The sequence below is a fragment of the Eucalyptus grandis genome, chromosome 9 (genome assembly GCF_016545825.1).
Source record: "Eucalyptus grandis isolate ANBG69807.140 chromosome 9, ASM1654582v1, whole genome shotgun sequence".
In the NCBI taxonomy this organism is placed as follows: Eukaryota; Viridiplantae; Streptophyta; class Magnoliopsida; order Myrtales; family Myrtaceae; genus Eucalyptus; species Eucalyptus grandis.
The window spans coordinates 24,928,509-24,946,999 of record NC_052620.1 but is presented as its reverse complement, the minus strand read 5'-3'; the positions used below and the strand labels follow the sequence as shown (position 1 = coordinate 24,946,999).

General features: G+C 39.8%; 1 protein-coding gene across 1 annotated transcript; it reads left to right on the top strand.

Moving 5' to 3' along the window:
* Nucleotides 1-8,751: 8,751 nt before the first annotated feature.
* On the top strand, nucleotides 8,752-12,087 carry LOC104429047 (O-acyltransferase WSD1-like). Its single transcript, XM_018866483.2, has 6 exons — nucleotides 8,752-9,369; nucleotides 10,928-11,000; nucleotides 11,098-11,165; nucleotides 11,237-11,449; nucleotides 11,540-11,677; nucleotides 11,796-12,087. Exons 1-6 carry the CDS (start codon nucleotides 8,752-8,754, stop codon nucleotides 11,955-11,957), a joined length of 1,272 nt encoding a protein of 423 aa, XP_018722028.2. The 3' UTR covers nucleotides 11,958-12,087.
* The last annotated feature ends 6,404 nt before the right edge of the window (nucleotides 12,088-18,491 follow it).

The following is an 18,491-nucleotide window of genomic DNA, read 5'->3' as shown; positions in this document are numbered from 1 at the left end:
AGATATGTTTTGTTGTCGCAAATTTAGGGATTTTATAACTTCATGTGGATAAGTGTTCTAGATTATAGGAATTAGTGAATAACACAACTTATTAAAACTGTCATTATTTATTTTATTTAATTCGAAAATTGTAACCGTTGACTATGGGTTATAAATAGCCACATCATATTCTTGCAAAAATTGTCCAAAAAATCATAAACTTATTGTACGATGGCTTTAGTCTTAAACCTTTCAATTGTGCTAATTTAGTCCAAAAACAACTTGACATTTTGCCACTTCAGTCTTAAACTTTACAATTGCACCAATTTAGTCCTAATTATTTTAATACATGACCACTATAGTTTTTTCGGCTAATTTTTGCCTTGAATTGTTGACCTAGCGGTCCGGTCAATGTTAAACATCCTATGTGGCGCCACCTAGCCTAACATGGAAAATTTTTTAATCCTTTTAAAATGAAAAACAAGGAAAGAAATGAAAAAATCAATAAAAATAACAAAAAAATTGATTTTTTTAAATTTAAAAATCATTCACATCGACGCCAGCCCTATCATGTAGGAAGACTAGCTGTGACAGCTTGAATTTTCAGAATTTATTTTCGATTAAATAAATCGGGCATTTCGTCAACTCGCTGATAGTGCTATTCTCTGAGCTGATCACTCACAAGATAACTGAATTATCTTGAGAAACAATTAAGGAATCTAAATGCAATAGACTTGAGAATTCGACCAAGAATCGACTGCTCAACCATGTTCATCTGCCAAGATCATTACGGCACTATCGAAATCAATCAAAGATTAGAGATAGGTCGATTCGACTGAGATATGTGATCAAAATGTGGATGATTCCACTTGATTACAAAATTCTCATCGATCGGCACTAAATTGATTCTTTGTCGTTTTGGTACCCGGTGCCCGTAATTGTGTGACATCCCGATTTTCCAATTATATTTTCAGTAAATTGAGATGGGCATTTCATCTTTGCAAATATAGTCATTTTCCTTAAGTCGGCCACTCATGTGAAAACGAGTCTATCAGGTGAAACCGTTAAGATATTATAATGCATCAGACTCGAGAATTTGACCAAGAAGCGACCTTTCGACCGAGCTAATCTACAATGGTCATTACAGCATAATTAAAAATCAATTAGGAACTGGAGATAGGTTGACTCGACAGAGGCATGTGATCAAGTGTGGGTGATTCCACCAAATTGCACAATCCTTATCGATCGGCACTGGACCGGCTTTTCTGTCGTTGGGTACCCTATGTTCATATTTGAAATCTTGAGATTACCATGACAACTGAAAGTCGCCAATGTGTCAAAGATGTACATTGTGACTTGAAAATGATCAACCACAGGTCAAATGCATGAAAATTTCTAAAAGCTACCTAGTAGGTTAGGATGCGTTAGTATCGTGCCAGAGTGAAATTAACTGCGAAATTAAGACTAAATTCAGAAATTGCAAGTCCTGGTGTGTCACAAATCATTTTAGGAATATTGACTCATCTTCAGAGGATTTTTCATTCGAACTGAGTTTTTCAGCAAAATAACTAAGTATGGTTAATTTGGTTCGGAAAATTGGTAGGCCCGCTTTTGGTCGTGCTTTTGGGACTCAAGTTGGTTCTATGGTCAAGTGGTTATGTAAATTGAAGTGTTGTGACATTGGATTAATTTTATGGACTTCAATTCAATTCAATTGGAAGGAAATTGAATGAAAAATATTGTACAAGATTTTAGAGAATTCATGCCACGGCGAAAAAAGAAATTGCACCCATTGGAATAAGGTTGTGGGAGATTGGAGATAGTGGAGTGTGACATCATCAAGTGATGTCATGGTGGGGCTTGAGTGTCTAGGATCTTGACAAGTGGAAGGTGGGCATTTGCTCTCAAAAAAGTGGGACATCACTTCCACCAATTAACTCCATCTTCTTCCTTGGTCTTTGGGCTTTTTAAAATTGGAGGAGAGAGAGAGGAGTGCGACCAGACTAGCCAAGCTCGACACCCCTTCGCTGCTCACCTGCTCGTCGCAGTCGCCGCCCATCCGCGCGCGCACCTCGCTAGCTCGCTACTCTGTCGCTACTCGTGCGACCCCGACCCACCAACATCGCCGTCCAGCGTCACCAGCAGCAGCTTGTTGTCGACCAGGGCTACCGGAGCCATCGTCGAAGCCAGCTCGTCGTCGGTGTTGCTTCTCTTCCACGCGCGCGCCTGGCCAGCTCGCATCGTTGCTCCGCCTTCGTCTGCACGTCCCAGCACCATCGTCCTCTACAACCGTGCGTCCAGACCGTTGTTCGGCGTCCTAGCAGCTGCTCGCCATCGTCAATGATGCCGTGAGTCATCGCCAGTCACCACTTGAGCAGCCGCCGTCCCTCTCCGCCGGTCTCGCACACAACCGGTCGCCAAGCACCCTCTATTCGACCTTGGACAGCAACCAGAGTTTCAGCAAAGTCCGGATCTTCAAGGCTCGTTTTGGGTGCCTTCCGGTCCTCTTTTAGTGTCGCCCCGAGGAGGTTTTCCGACCACCTCGCCGTTGTCTTCGCCGAAGACTCATCGGAAAGCGATTCCAATGAGTTTAGTCTCCTAAACCTTGATTGGAGGGTTAATGATGCTTAGAGCGTTCTTAGTTTAAGCTAAGTAAGCTTAGGTTGTTAAATTAGTTTAATTAGGTGTGGATTAGATTAAGAGGTGTGGTTAGTTTAAAGTATGATTAATTAGGGTTAAGTAAATGTTTATATTAATATAAGTCTTGATTTGACTTAAACGAATTATTTTTATTTAATAATTATTTTGAAATTATTTAATAATTTAATAATGTATTATTATTCGAAATTATTAAAATATTATTATTAATTAATTTTCGGAATAAATTTAATTATTTAATAAATTCGAAAATTATTTTATGACCTTAAATTCTCATAATTTTGAGCTGATCGCTGCTGTGCTTTCAGATTATTAATTTGATGGTTGAATATTGCTAATTGAATGTTGATTGTGAAAAATATGGATTATTATTTTAATGAAAGCCTTGAGTGACATACAAAGTGCCTTGGGCTGAGTATGAATTGGTCGTGTGATAATTAAGTGGAAATCGTCCTGGGCTATTGAGTCGAACTTGCCCCTATATGGGATGCCCCTTATAATGGATGCGGGTCACAGTAGATTCTGGGCCCATGCTCCTTCAGGAACGCTGTCAACATAATAACGAAGCCGTGCTCCAAGGTGAAGAGACAATGCCTGGCTTTATGCCAGTAAATAGCTTAACTGCGAGTAGGCTATGCCCTCGTGTGGCAATGAATAATAATTGGAACGCATGTTGTAATTGTGGATTATGTGAAATTGATTGTGTTCCAGTGGTTTAAATTCTTATCACTACCTGTGATTGAGTGATATGAATTATACTAACCTGCAGAAAGGAAATAAGACGAGGTAAGTCTTCTGTACTGTGTGGCTAGGCCACCCTTGAGTGTATTTTCTTTCTAATAGGGGTTTAGGGGGGGTGAACTTGCTGAGATAATGTCTTACCTCATTATGGGCCAAAATTACAGGACCGTAGATAGCGGAACCCCCGAAGCGATATGGTATCCCAGTGCAGATTATGAAGCAGGTGCATAGCTTTCCCGATCCTGATAGTCATTGGATCTATGAGTTGATTAGGTCCACGGTCTGGATCTAGGAGGCCGAGCGTGTCAGGGTGCCTCATAGATATAGGGCGTGGTTCCGCTTTGGGCCTAATGGTTTCAGGATCGGTCTTCTTGATAGCTTTAATATTCCACCTACTGTGATGGAAGCCATTCTAGGTGAGGGCATAGCTGACGCTCTCGATGACGGGGTGGATGACCCGTCTTCTCCGGAGGTTGATTAGTCAAAGGCTAGATTGACGAGCGTGTCCGACTAGTAGTCATAGGACCATTCCTTCTTTTTGGTGGATCGATCCCTTTTTGTAGACTGATCCATTTTTGGTGTATATAAACTCTGGTCTGAGAATATATGAAAGTATGTTTGTTTTTGAATGATTTGGTTTCCCGCTTCCCTATCCCTTAAGTCTTGTCTAGGTTTTTAATGATACGTTTCGCATGCACATATAATAAATGAATGGGGTCGGACACCACCTAGGAATGTCGCATTCGCTTGACCATGGCGGGTTGTTCGCGTGTCTTGGGGTTTGGGACGTGACAAATTGAAACCTCAAGATTTTCACAACAACCGAGGGTCGCCAATGTATCAAAGATGTACATTGTGACTTGAGATAAATCGATCACGGGTCAATTGCGCCAAAAATTCCTAAAAGTAACCCAATAGACTAGGTCATACTAGAAGCGCATTAGAGTGAAATTAACCGTGAATTTGAACCCGATTTCAGAAATTGAAAGTTATGTGGTGTCACGAGCTATTTTAGGAATGTCGACTCATCCTCCAAAAAATTTTGGGAGATTCCGGGATTTTTGCAAAAAAACCGATTCGAACGTTGCGGAAAATTAACAGAAATTCGTACAGGCCGAATTTAAGGGAGTTTTGACTTTCAAGCCGAGCTATTTGGCGATGGGCACCTACAGAAATGGTATGGGCTTTTTTTTCAAGGAAATTGGACATCAATTTGGGAAATTGAGTGAAGAAATTGAAGACCAAAAATGTAAAATTCGGAGCTGTGGGAGGGTTGCATATTCTTGACTCAAGATGAGATTTTTTTGGTGGATTTAATTGTCTAAAAAGAAGGGACCAAGGGATAGACATGGGTGCTTTTGGGGGACAAACATTTAATTGGATAGATAGGCTTATTGATTTTTGTCCCTTTTATCTTCAAATCTCCTTCGGCACACCCATCCACCGATCCCTCCTACTCACGCTTTCTACCTCACTTTCATTTTCATTTTTCCCTGCCCGTTTGCTTCGGTTCTCATTTTCCTTGGTGTCTTCGTCCACCGAACCACTCTCCTTGCCGCCATTTGTCCATCATCCAGTCTCTATGAGTCAAGGTTCTTCAAGCAAATTTGTGGCATTGACCCCTTGAAGCCACGTTCCACGGAGCAGCTTCCCACCGTCAACCCACGATCAAGAACTTACAGCTCCACCGCTTCATCATTTTCGTTTCTTCTCTGCTCTCACCGCCACATGTCCGCGGTTTGCTTCTCCTCAGTCAAACCAGCGAACCGAGATTTCTCCCTTATGCTGATTGTTGACCAGCAACGTCCCAGTTCGGCCACGAATCCAGCCGCCCTCCTGCCAGCAGCCGTGCGTCTCAACCTTCATCCATCGTCCATCGAAGCGTTGCTGCTGCCAGGCGTCCCCAGCGTGGTCTTCTCCAGCGAACGTGTTTTCGTGGCCCAGCTCGCAAGAAGCGAGCCCGTGATTCCAGCAACGTTGGCCCATGTCCATCAGTCCAGCAATCTGCTTCGACCCAAACTTGAAGCCCACGTGAATTTACAGCAGCCTTCAGCCCAGCGAATTTGGTCCAACAAAGCCCAACAAGTTTCTGTTTTCAGCAAGCCCAACTCAGCCCGGTTCGCAATTGTTTTCAGCAGCCCATCATCAGAAGCCCGCAAAGACAGCCCATTCAAGGCCTGTTCAGTCCAGTGAAGCTCGGCCCAATTCAAAAGCAAATCTCAGATTTGGACTGAGATTTGTTGGGCCAAGTTTAGGCTTGGTCCAAGTTCGCCGACACCACCGAAAATTCGGATTTGCCCGCCGTCACCGTCGTCGCAGTGAACCAGGTTTCCGCAATAAACCGGTGAGTTTATACTCTAAACTCTTCTTAGTAGACTAATGACGTTTAAATGGTGTTTAGATTTATTTAATTATGAATTAGGTGGTTAGTTAAATTAAATTAGAAATTTAATTATTTAATTGAGCATGTTAGGTGGTTAGCATGGTTTAGCTAAGGCCTAGATTAATTGTATTATTTATCTAGAAGGGTTTAGGAATTTTCTGGGTCCATATTGATATTTAATTTAGTAATTTTGGCCTAGGTTAGTATTTATGGTAATTAATTACGATTATTTAATTAATTTTAATAATTAATATTTCTCGGAAATTATACCGGGAGAGCCGCTCGATAGAATTTCGAGCCGATCGCAGTGATGTGTTTAGTTTCTACAATTGAATGTTGTATTGTTGAATTGAGTGATGATTGTAATATTTTGGTATTTTAATTGGAAAAATACTGGGTGTCGAGAGTTGACACCAAAAGTGGTCTTTAAGTACCAAATCAGCTTAGGCGAGCAATATAGATCTATAATAGCTTCGGGGAGCATTAACACTATTATAGATATTTAGCAGCTTCGGTGAGCAATGGCAAGCAATAATGTTTTAGCAGCTTCGGTGAGCACTTTAGATATCAGCTTCGGCAAGCAATAGTGATCTAGCAACTTTAGCGAGCACATGTCATCTAGCAGCTTCGGTGAGCATTATTTGATCTAACACCTTCAGTGAGCAAATTTTAGACATCAGCTCTACTGTAATTTATCAAAAGCTTTAGAATTAAATTGGTAAATCGTCAAAAGGTTAGGACTAAATTGATACAATTAAAAGATTTCGAATTGAATTAACTATCGTATAATAAGTTTGAAACTAAATTAACACAACCGAAAATTTAGGATTGAATTGGCTACCATATAATAGGTTTAGAATTTTTTGGACAATTTTCCCCCATATTCTTTGTAAGTCCTAATCAATCGATTAAAGAACTCAATGCTCTTTCAAATTTATTTTCATTTTTACTTTTATGTGACCTATCTTTTCTGCTATATAAATATCTTCCAATTTCCGTACTTTAATTGTAGTTTACAGATCTTCGCCTTTGATTAAATTTTGATGTTGTATATTTATCATCACGTTGTGTTGTCAATTAAATTATGGCAAAACTTTTTTATATCATCATATCGTTGATTAAGTTCCATTGAAGTATATGTGTTTTTTTTGTTCCATTGATACAACATTTGTCTAGAATCACCACAAACTCGTCTCCTCTAAATAAAAATCGAAGATGAATTTCGGTGAAAGATATTTCATCACGATCCAATTTCGGCGAAAAAAGGCGCAATAAGAGTTTTTTTTTTTTTTTTTTAAAGAACTATGCTCTCCGTCTCCTTCTCTTATGTATCTCTGAGTTTTGTTGAAACTTCACAATTCTTTCGTAGTTTTTGGATCACGTCAAAGCTCCATGAAGATGACGAGAGAGTTGAAGCTCATTTTCCTCCAGAACTCTTTAGTTCATGTTAAAAGTCAATGAAAGCAACAAGAGAGTTGAAACTCATTCAGCTCCTTAACTCTATGGTTCAAGTTGAAGGTGCACAAACGTGACAAAAGACTCAAAGCACTATACTTTTGGAGTCGCAAAGTTAAATGATTGCGTTTCCTTTCTTACTAGATTTGGCATTTGCTAGTAGATGTACCGCGTCGATGTTACTGGAGCTTATTTATTTCTTATTATAGTTGAATGTGCGGATCTAGAATGCTGCAATGAGCTCTTTCGATATTTCATTTTAGATAATACAATAATCATGATGATCGATGGAAGTTATCTCCGTCTGTACATTTGTGTTTTTTAAACTATGAATTGTGAAAAATTCTTACAATTTCCATTTATGTATTTTTAAGTTTGTACCAAATAACGGACATAATATGGTATGAAACTATCCGGTTTTATTATTACCATTAACTAAATAGTGGATAAGACAGCAAAATATTTTATATCCCAATAGTCTATCCAGTCCTATCTTGACTACAACTTCCAACGGTAAAATGCGGCTTTAATGATGGTTACTGTTGAGTTTGGGTTGGCTTGTTTTGATTTGAAAAGTTAGTTGTTACTTACCGTCTTGTGCATTCAATCAAATCTGAGTCTTGAAAACAAAAGAAAATCCAGGGACGAAAGGACAAGGTGGTCAGATCTTCATTTTGACTATCTACAATCGAGCATACGGCACCATTCATCTTATCGCGTATAAATATACCTAACTAAAACAAGACCACGAAAGATTACCGATATCCAGATGGTCCATTGGATACAAAATTCTAGATACAAAGAGAATGACATAGGAGATACCGACAAGTTTTGACTTAATGAAATTCATATACAAAACAATTGGAAATCTGGAATCTTATTGAATGGTTTGATCTTTGATTACCCCGCTTAAAGGTTCACAAAGCAGACTTGTTTGCAAGCCGACGTAATCGACCTTTTCATGCAAGTGTCAGAGCCTCTTTTAGCTGTCGTTTTTTAGAAAGAGACCATCGAATTAATAAATGCTTGGCGAAATGATGCTCGCACCAGCGGCTCTCGCTGCGTGAAGACAAACCGCACGTGGATATCGTCTCTCTCTCTCTCTCTCGTCTCTTCCAGCTAAAGTCTCTCGGCAGGTGCAGCCAATATATTCTCAAGCGTATGCCAGAGAGCCTCACGCAATCTCGCCTGAAAATTCCAGATCCAACACTCTCGCACTCCTTCCCCCTTCTCCACCTCACGGACAAGAGTTTCGATTTTTGGCCTACTCCTTTGGATTCTGATTCGTGTTTTTATCCATTCAAGAAGTAATAGCTTCGTACGAGCCGCCGGCACTGATGTTATTTTCTCGCCATCCCAACAGTACTGAAGATTCCCTCCTTTTCGATCTTCCCGCAGGTATGGGATCCCCAGAGAACGGCTCCGACGAGCCCCTGACACCAACGGGGCGCCTGGTCCTCCAGAAGGAGATGAACCTGGTGATCTACTGCGCCATTGGCGTGAAGCAACCCCTCGATGTCGAAGCCCTCAAGTCGATGATCCAGAGCTCCCCCATGTTTACGCACCCCAGGTTCTGCAGCCTCTTGGTGCAGGACTCTGCAGGCCGAGAGCACTGGAGGAGGACCTGCGTGGACATTGATCAACATGTCATCCCAGTCTATGGGCCCATCGCTGAAGGCCTCTCTGACGAGGCAGCTGTCAACGAGTACCTCGTCGACCTGTCCACCGACTTGCCGGGGTTCTTGGGCGACGACAAGCCCCTGTGGGACGTCCACCTCCTGATGGCCCAACCGTGTATGGTGTTCCGGGTTCACCACGCACTTGGCGATGGGATCTCGCTAATGTCGATGTTCCTGGCTTTATGCCGGCGGGTAGACGACCCTGAGGCGCTGCCGACGATCCGTCCTCCATCGTCGGCTAAGATGAGGAGGGGCGGCAGCGGCAAGTGGTGGAAGGCGGTAATGAGGGTTTTGGGGGTGGTGTGGTTCACGTTGGTCTTCGTGGTGGAGTTCATTCTGCGGAGCATGTGGGCGAGCGACCGGAAGACACCGGTGAGCAGCAGCGCAGGGGTGGAACTCTGGCCGAGGAAGCTGGCCACGGCAAGGTTTTGGCTGGAGGACATGAAAGCGGTCAAGTCAGCAGTCGCTAATGCGGTGAGTTCTAAAGTTCTATGTGTTTATCGCCAGAAATAGTTACAGCACCGCGGATTCAATACTTTTCTCATTTGTTCAATCATATGACTTTATACACAATTTTTTTTCAATGTTATCCCTATTATATTTTTGTTCAAATTAATATTTTCACTAAAAAAGGTATGATAGCCATTAAATCGCCATTAATTGATGATGCAATGGAGGCGGGGCATGTTTTTGTAATTTTTTCAGTAACACGAAACAATCATATTTAAAAATTGCAGAAAAATTAAAAAGTTGAAGCTTAAAAAGAAAGAGAAAGAGATACTGCGGATTATCAGCAAGCAAGCGTTAAAGCCAATTTTGGGGGTCGGCCGGGATTGCTCGAATGACCCCTAGGGTCGACTAACCTTGGTGAGTAGAAGTGTGCAAAAGAACTGAGAATCGCTCGGAACCGGACTAGAACTAGCATTTTCCATGGGGACCGATCTAGTTCCAATTTAGTGGAATCGATGAGTACTAGTACAGTTCCCAATTTTAAAGGTAGAACCGCCCGCCCGCCTACACACTAGGACTAGACCAGTTTATATATATTTAAAGAAAGAAATTCCATCTCAATTAATTATTTTGTAGTTTTTCGATCTAATATATATGTCCATATACGTATATTTGTAGTTATTGGACATTATTGACTAATTTTGTCTCTTGGGTGTGTATTAACCCCCTACTTTCTTTCTTTTTTGCATTCTAATAATCTATTACTTATTTTCTCAACTAAAACAAAATAAACAAACATAGAGGAAGGAGAGCACCAATTTGAGATGTTAAATGTTGCGGTGCTTTGTCATCATGATATGAAATTAAGAGCTAATGGTCATCTTAAGAGTATAATTAAGTCTCACTTTAGTTATTCCATGATTAAATTAGGTTAACATTAAAAAAATGGATCAAGCGATTAATGTTTTAACTTTATGGAAGTTAGGACTTTTAACATGGAGTCTAATTCTCCACATGTTTCTAGCATCGAGAAACCCTAAAAGGACCACACCATGACCTTCGAAAAATTTAAGTTTTCAGCTAACGTTGTCTATTCATTCTACCATATAATTTTCAATCATTAATCAAAATCAATGGCTCACAATTCAACCCGAATATAAGGTAGAACAAGCTTTGATGCTCTAAATGGAAACTAGATTCACCATGACATTAATCAATTAATGCAATTTTATAGGGATTGGAAACCAATTCCATGGACTCACTCAAGAATCAGACCGGACTGGTAGTCCAGTTCTCAGATAGATCCATAGAACTAATAGGCGGATCATTCGGAACCTATACTTAGTGGGCAGTTCTCAGATCCAAGATGAGAGCCGCCCACCCGAACTATACTCACCTCTATTGGTGAGCACTGCCAGGGTTTGTACAATTCTCAAGAGTGCAACTGATACTACGTTTATCGGTCATTTATCTTGAAAAGAAGAATTCTACATGCTTTTCTTGTATTTCATGACTATCAGTGCATTTTGATTCCATGCTAACACCAAATGATGATGAATATCTTTAATTGCTTCAAATGCAGACCATTAATGATGTTCTCTTCGGGATCATATCGGCCGGCTTGGTCAAATACTTGGACCACCGATCTCCCAATGGTAAAAAGGGAATAGCATTTCCGACAATTCACACGATTTTTGTCAATTCAAAGGCGACGAATCTCGACTGACTAAAATGCTCACTTTCCTTTGTCAGCCGTGCGGGAAGGGACTCAAATAACCGGAGTGGCAATGGTTAATCTGCGAGAACAACCCGGATTGCAGGTGAGTCTCTCCTTTTTTTGGCCATCTAACTGAAGTTGATTGAATTGAAGTGTGGTGCTGGTATTATTCAGGAACTATCCAATTTGATGAAAGACAACCCGGGTCTGCAGTGGGGCAACAAGGTCGGGATGCTCCTCCTCCCTGTTCACTACCACAGAAGCTGCGGCGACCCTCTCGAATACCTGAGAAAAGCCAAGTCGATGATTGACCGGAAGAAGAAATCCCTGGAGGCTCACTTCTCGTACAAAATCGGCGAAATGGTCATGTCTTATCTAGGAGCACGTGTAAGGATCAGTTCGCGCTTCTGCAATTTGGGAAACAGAACGACGGTAAGCCGACAAACGCACAACCTGTCTTTGTTTTTGCTGATGCAGGCTGCGACCCTGCTCAACTACAGGATCTTCTGCAACACCACGTTCAGCATCTCGAACATGTTCGGCCCGCACGAGGAGATCGCGGCTGTCGGCAACCCTATCACGTACATAAGGGTGAACGTTTCGGGTTTACCCCACGTAAGGCTCCAAAATACTCGCGCCTCATCGTTTCTCTCTCTTCCTTCTTTTTCAGAGGTATCTAGAATGAAATCTTTATCAGGACTGATGTGGGGCGTTTGAGAGGCGATGTATGCAGGCACTCACATTGCACATGATGAGCTATGCGGGGAGGGCGGACATGCAGATTCAGGTGGCCAAGGACATCATCTCGGACCCTGAATTTCTGGCCAAGTGCTTTGAGGATGCTCTACTCAAAATGAAAGCAGCAGCTTCTACTGCCTTGAATTCAAAGAAGTAAACAGGGAAACATTCCTGTGATGTTAGGAGGAGAAATCTGTATGTTATTCTTATATGTGTGGGATTAGACACGGGGATAAAAAGAATTGATCCCACTTATATGATGTTATGTTGGGACAAGAAGAACCATTTTAGGCCATTAATCTGAATTTCGTCTTATATCTTACTTGATCGATGAAGTAAGTAAGGCGTTCCTTGAGCTCGAGATCTATCCACTCGATGTTGAGCTCCATGCAATTAAAAGAGAAATTAAGAGAATAAAGTTGATTGTACGACGAATAAAGCTAGGTACATTAAATTTTAAAATGATGGGACCGGTCTCCATTATTTGAATGTCTGCTTATGTCTACGTTTAATCACATCACTTTAACACAATTTATATATCAATCTTGCACAACTAACATCGAAAATTATTCCTCGTCACATTTAGTTGGTTTACAATGGTCGTGCATTGATGATGAATGTCTCAATCGCTGCACGCAAATTTTATTTCTTTCAATGTGATCAAAGGTAGATAAAAGTGGACATTCAAATAAAAGAAACCTGTCCCATTGTTTTAAAATTTAATGTACCCAGTTTTATCCGCCATGCAACAATTATATATCAATCCTGCACATCAAACATCGAAGATTATTGCTCGTTGTCTTTAGTTGGTTTACAACAATCATGCATTGATGATGGATGTCTCAACTGCTCTACGCATATTCTAATTTTTTTTCCATATTTTTGTCAAAATAAGCTTAGGCTGTACGTGGCTTCAGGAGGGACTTTCGGTATTCATTGTCTTTTGAGTGAAAACTGCAGTGTTTTGGTAAATTTTTTGTGGATCAATTCGACTGAAAGCTACCATTGGCTAAGCCTAGAGCCCGAGGCAACTCCTCCTTGTTTTGGCTTTGCAGTGTTCTCGAATTTTTTTTTAGGGTCAGCAGATAACATTTTCAAATTCCTATTTCCTATCTTTCCCTCGTTTCTACTGTTCTCGTCTCTCTCAACACCAGTCACTTTGAATTCCGGTCGACGTGAGCCCAAAGTCAATGGTCATCGAGAGATGGTTGACAATTGCTGAGATTCGAGTTTGCGGGATTTGGGTTCATCTTCTCCCTCGTTGTTCATCTTCTTCCTATCTAAGTCCCGATTCGGTCATGATGGGAGAATAGTAATAATTCGAACAATATCGAATCAACGCAGCAGAATAAAATAATCTCCCATCTTGTGTAAACCTAATAGGAATTGATATAATAGAGTAAAATAAATACCAAGCACGCGAACACAAGACGATTTTTTTTACGTGGAAAACCTCCTCGATGTGAGAAGATAAAAAAACCACGAGACCGGAGTCCATCCGAAATTCTTCACTATCAACAAAATTGTTCTTCTCTAACAAATACTAAAGATACATAGCCGCAAAGATCTCAAGAACATAATTCTTGGCAATACACATAAACTTCACAAGAGATCAAGGATAAATCTGACCAAAAACGCAGGTTTTGATCAATCCATGAAAAACCTTATGTATGGAGCTTCAAACGAAAATCAAACCGTTCAAATTTGATAAATTTGCGTCACAAACATGCTGACAAAATTTCAGCTCAATCAGACCACAAATCGACCTCCGACACCAGCTTAATGTAAATTAGATATTGCTCCAAACCCCAGATTTGATGCTTTCTCTTTTTCTCTTGTTACTGTTTCCTCTTTTTCTTTTCTTTTTTTGCGGCTACCTCTTTATATAGATAATGAGAAGCCTTATTTCCTCATATAACTTATCATATGGGCTCAAGCCTTTTTTTTTTTTTTTTTTTGCAACTCATTGGCCTCCTCCACATAGAAGTGAACCCAGCTAACAAATCTCCCCCTCACGACAATGTGGAGGGATTCACCATCCGTGCTATCAATCGGCAATGTTCAAGCTTCTCTCTTGGTAGAGTCTTCGTCATCATATAAGAGCCATTATGATCCATATGAATTTTCTCAAGTTCCAATAACTTTTCATCTAGAACATCCCTTATCCAATTATATCTAACATCAATATGTTTCGATCTAGAATGAAAAGATGAATCTTACCAAGATGTGCACTTTGATTATCACAAAATAGCACATACCTCTTTTGCTTGAACCCAAGTTCTTCTAAGAACTTCTTCATCCATAACATCTCTTTACTAGCTTCAGTTGCTGCAATAAATTCAGCTTCGGTTGTAGAAAGTGCAACACACTTCTACAATCTTGACTTCCATGACATGGCTCCACCCGCAAAAGAAATCAAATAACCAGAAGAAGATTTACGAGTATCAATATCTCCTGCCAAGTCCGAATCTATGTATCCAACTAACTCAAGTTTCCCGGTCCCAAAACTAAGTTTCAAATTTGAAGTTCCCCGAAGATACCTCATAATCCACTTCACTGCATTCCAGTGATCTCTGCCTGAATTTGACAAATAACGACTAACAATGCCAACTGCGTGTGCCAAGTATGGGCATGTACATACCATTGCATACATCAAGCTTCCTACAGCTGAGGCATATGGAACAATTTCCATATCTTTCTTCTCTTTATCAGTCGTAGGACTTTGCTTCATATTTAACTTAAAGTGGGCAACAAGAGGAGTACTAACTACTTTAGCATTGTCAATGTAACATTTCTTAATGATCTTCTCGATATATTTCTCTTGCGACAAAAATAACTTCTTAGCATCTCTGTCTTGGGTAATTCTAATGCCAAGAATCTGCTTCGCCGAGCCCAAGTCTTTCATGGCAAAAGACTTGCTCAACTGTTTCTTCAATAACTCAATTCTTGAAATATTCCTGCCAATAATCAGCACATCATCAATATAAAGCAAGAGAATAATAAAGTCATCATCAAAAAAATTTTGGACAAACACACAGTTATCCGAGAAAGTCTTCTTATAGCCCCATTCTGTCATAACTGACGCAAACTTTTTGTACCACTATCTCGGTGCTTGTTTTAGGCCATAGAGACTTTTCTTCAATTTGCACACATAATCCTCTTTCCCTTTCACTTTAAAACCCTCAGGTTATTCCATGTATATCTCTTCTCCCAAGTCACCATGTAAGAAAGCTGTTTTAACATCCATTTGCTCAATTTCCAAATCTAGGCTAGCTGCCAAGCCTAGTACCACACGGATAGAAGACATTTTCACTATCGGAAAAAATATATCATCAAAATCAATGCCCTTTCTCTGACCGAATCCCTTAACAACCAATCTAGCTTTGTACCGTGGTTGTAAAGTATGTTCATATTGCTTCAACCTATATACCCACTTGTTCTTCAAAGCTCTTTTACCTTTAAGTAACTTCACCAACTCGAAAGTATGATTATCATAAAGTGACTGCATCTCATCTCGCATAGCATCAAACCAATTGCTTTTGTACTCATCTTCTATTGCTACTGCATAGCACTCTGGTTCACCTGCATCAATCAATAATACATACTCATCTTCAGAATACTTGGTGGAAGGTCATTGGTTTCTAACGGATCTCCGGACTGGAACATCCAATGGAACATCTAATTAAGCCTCTGGTTCAAGAATATTATTATATGTTTCAACATGTTCAGGAACATGTGCGTTATTTGGAACATTAACTTCCTGCTCCTCTTCATCAACCTGTGTAGAAATATTTGTAAGAGGAACTGGATCCAAATCAACCAAATTATCACTAACCTATGGTGCTGAAATCATCTCTGCTTTCTCAATATCCTCTATTGTTTGATCTTCTATAAACACAACGTCTCTGCTTCTTACAATTTTCTTTTCAAGCGGATCATAAAATTTGTAGCCAAGCATATCCTGTCCATAACCAATAAATATGCACTGTCATGTTTTCAAATCAAGTTTAGACCTCTCATCTTTGGGAATATGCACAAATACTTTGCATCCAAAGACACGCCAATAATTATAAGAAACATCTTTGCTTGTCCAAACTTTGTTAGGAACATCAAACTCTAAAGGAACGCATGGAGTAAGATTTAATACATGCACAACTGTACTTAAAGCCTCACCCTAAAATGATCCAAGTAGCTTTGATTGTGAAAGTAAGCATCTTACCCTTTCAACCAGTGTTCTGTTCATTCTCTCAGCTAAGCCATTTAACTAAGGCGTCTTGGGAGGTGTCTTTTGATGTCGAATACCTTGTTGTCTGCAATATTCATCAAAAGGTCCAATATACTCTCTCTCGTTATCAGTTCTGATGCATTTCAATTTCTTTCCAGTTTGTCTCTCAACTAAAGCCTGAAATTACTTAAAAGCATCTCATACTTGATCTTTAGTTTTCAAGGTATGAATCCAAATTTTCCTTGAAAAATCATCTATGAAGGTAACAAAGTAAGAGAGCCACCAAGTGATTTTGTTTTCATAGGACCGCAAACATCAGAATGCACTAATTCCAGTATACCTGAATTTCTTGAAGGAGGGGAGCTTTTAAATGCAACTATGTTCTATTTTCCTGCTAAACAGTGAGCATACTTTTTTAGCACTGAACTTTTCAATCCTGAGAGGAGCTTCTTCTTGGCCAATATTGACAAACATTTTTCACTGATGTGACTGAGCCTCTTATGCCATAATTCAGCTGCATCTTTGTTGTCTACTGCATTAATTTTGTCTGTGGACAACTTTGCCTGCATAATGTACAACGAAAAATATTTTCACCTCTAGCCACAACAAGAGAACCTTTGGTGAGCTTCCATTGACCATTACTGAAGGTACTGCAATACCCCTCATCATCTAACTTGCCTGCATAAATCAAATTCAAGCGGATATCAGGTATATGTTTAACATTATTCAATACTAACCTTGTGCCATTGCTGGTTTTTAGGCACACATCACCGATGCCTAGAGCTTGAGCTATTTCATTGTTTCCCATCTTCACAGATCTGAAGTCATATGGCCTGTATGATGTAAAGAAATCTCTACGAGATGTAGCATGAACGAATGCACCACTATCAATTACCCAACTGGTCTCATGAGATACAAAATTCACCACATCATCATCAAAAATAGTGAGAAAGTCCTCTTAAAGTGCAGCGACACGATTGTCATCACTCTCATTATCACTTTTCTTCTCTTTACCTTTCTCCTTTTGTTTCTCCCTTTTTAATTGGCGACAAAACCTCTGAATATGTCCCTTCTGATGACAATAATGGCACTCAACATTAGCAAATTTATTATACTTACCTCTGCTTTTGTCTCAACTTTTATCTCTATTTCTCGGACCTCGAGACTCACTTCTTCCCTTTTTCTCAACAACCAAGGCATCAGAATGTGAAGAGGACGATCCTTGTGTCTTCCTTCTTATCTCTTCATTCAAAATACTACTCTTGGCCAAATCCATGGTAATTGTACCATCTAGGGTAGAATCAGATAAAGATATTCGAAACGTCTCCCAGGAGCTCGGCAAAGTACCAAGCAACCATAGTGCTTGTATCTCATCATCAAACTTGATTCCCATCGTAGCCAACTGATTTATAATTCCTTAAAAAGAATTTAAATGATCAGTCAAACGAGTATCATCTTGATATCTCAAAGCCATCATCTATTTTATCAAAAATAACTTATTATTCCCAATCATTCGAGCATATAACTGTTCGAGCTTATCCCATAAACTGCATGCATGTGTTTTCTCAATAATATAGTTCAAAACATTATCATCTACCCACTGCCTAATATAACCGCACACTTGACGATGAAATATAGACCATTCAACATCAGTTTTATTCTCCGGTTTCTCCTCGGCAAATACGGACAAATAAAAATCTTTCACATATAAAAGATCTTCCATCTTTCCTTTCCAAATATGATAATTCGAACCATTCAGTGTAACCATTCTACTCGTATTCGTTTCCATTGTTTAACACAAGGTAGAAAAATCAAGCAATAAGCTGATGCTCTGATACCACTCTGATGGGGGAATAGTAATAATTCGAACAATATCAAATTAACGCAGCAGAATAAAATAATCTCCCCTCTTATGTAAACCTAATAGAAATCGATATAGTAAAGTAAAATAAATACCAAGCACGCGAACACAAGATGTATTTTTTTACATGGAAAACCTCCTCGATGTGAGGAGATCAAAAACCACGGGACCGAAGTCCACCCGAAATTCTTCACTATCAACAAAATTGTTCTTCTCTAGCAAATACTAGAGGTATATAGCAGCAAAGATCTCAAGAACATAATTCTTGGCAATACACATAAACTTCACAAGAGATCAAGGATAAATCTGACCAAAAACATAGGTTTTGATCAATCCACGAAAAACCTTATGTGTGGAGCTTCAAACGAAAATCAAACCGTTTAGATTCGATAAAATTGCGTCACAAACATGCTAACAAAATTTCAGCTCAATCGGACCACAAATCAGCCTCCGACGCCCAGCTTGATGTAAATCGAGATATTGCTTCAAACCCCAGATTTTCTACTTTCTCTTTTTCTCTTGTTACTGTTTCCTTTTCTTTCTTTTTTTTTTGCGGCTACCTTTTTATATAGATAATGAGAAACCTTATTTCCTCATATAACTTA

Coding starts and splice junctions, on each gene's coding strand:
- LOC104429047 (XM_018866483.2), top strand. CDS start 8,752: ATGATCCAGAGCTCCCCCATGTTTACGCACCCCAGGTTCTGCAGCCTC. Junction 11,001..11,097: donor GGACCACCGATCTCCCAATG/GTAAAAAGGGAA, acceptor TTCCTTTGTCAG/CCGTGCGGGAAGGGACTCAA. Junction 11,166..11,236: donor GAGAACAACCCGGATTGCAG/GTGAGTCTCTCC, acceptor GGTATTATTCAG/GAACTATCCAATTTGATGAA.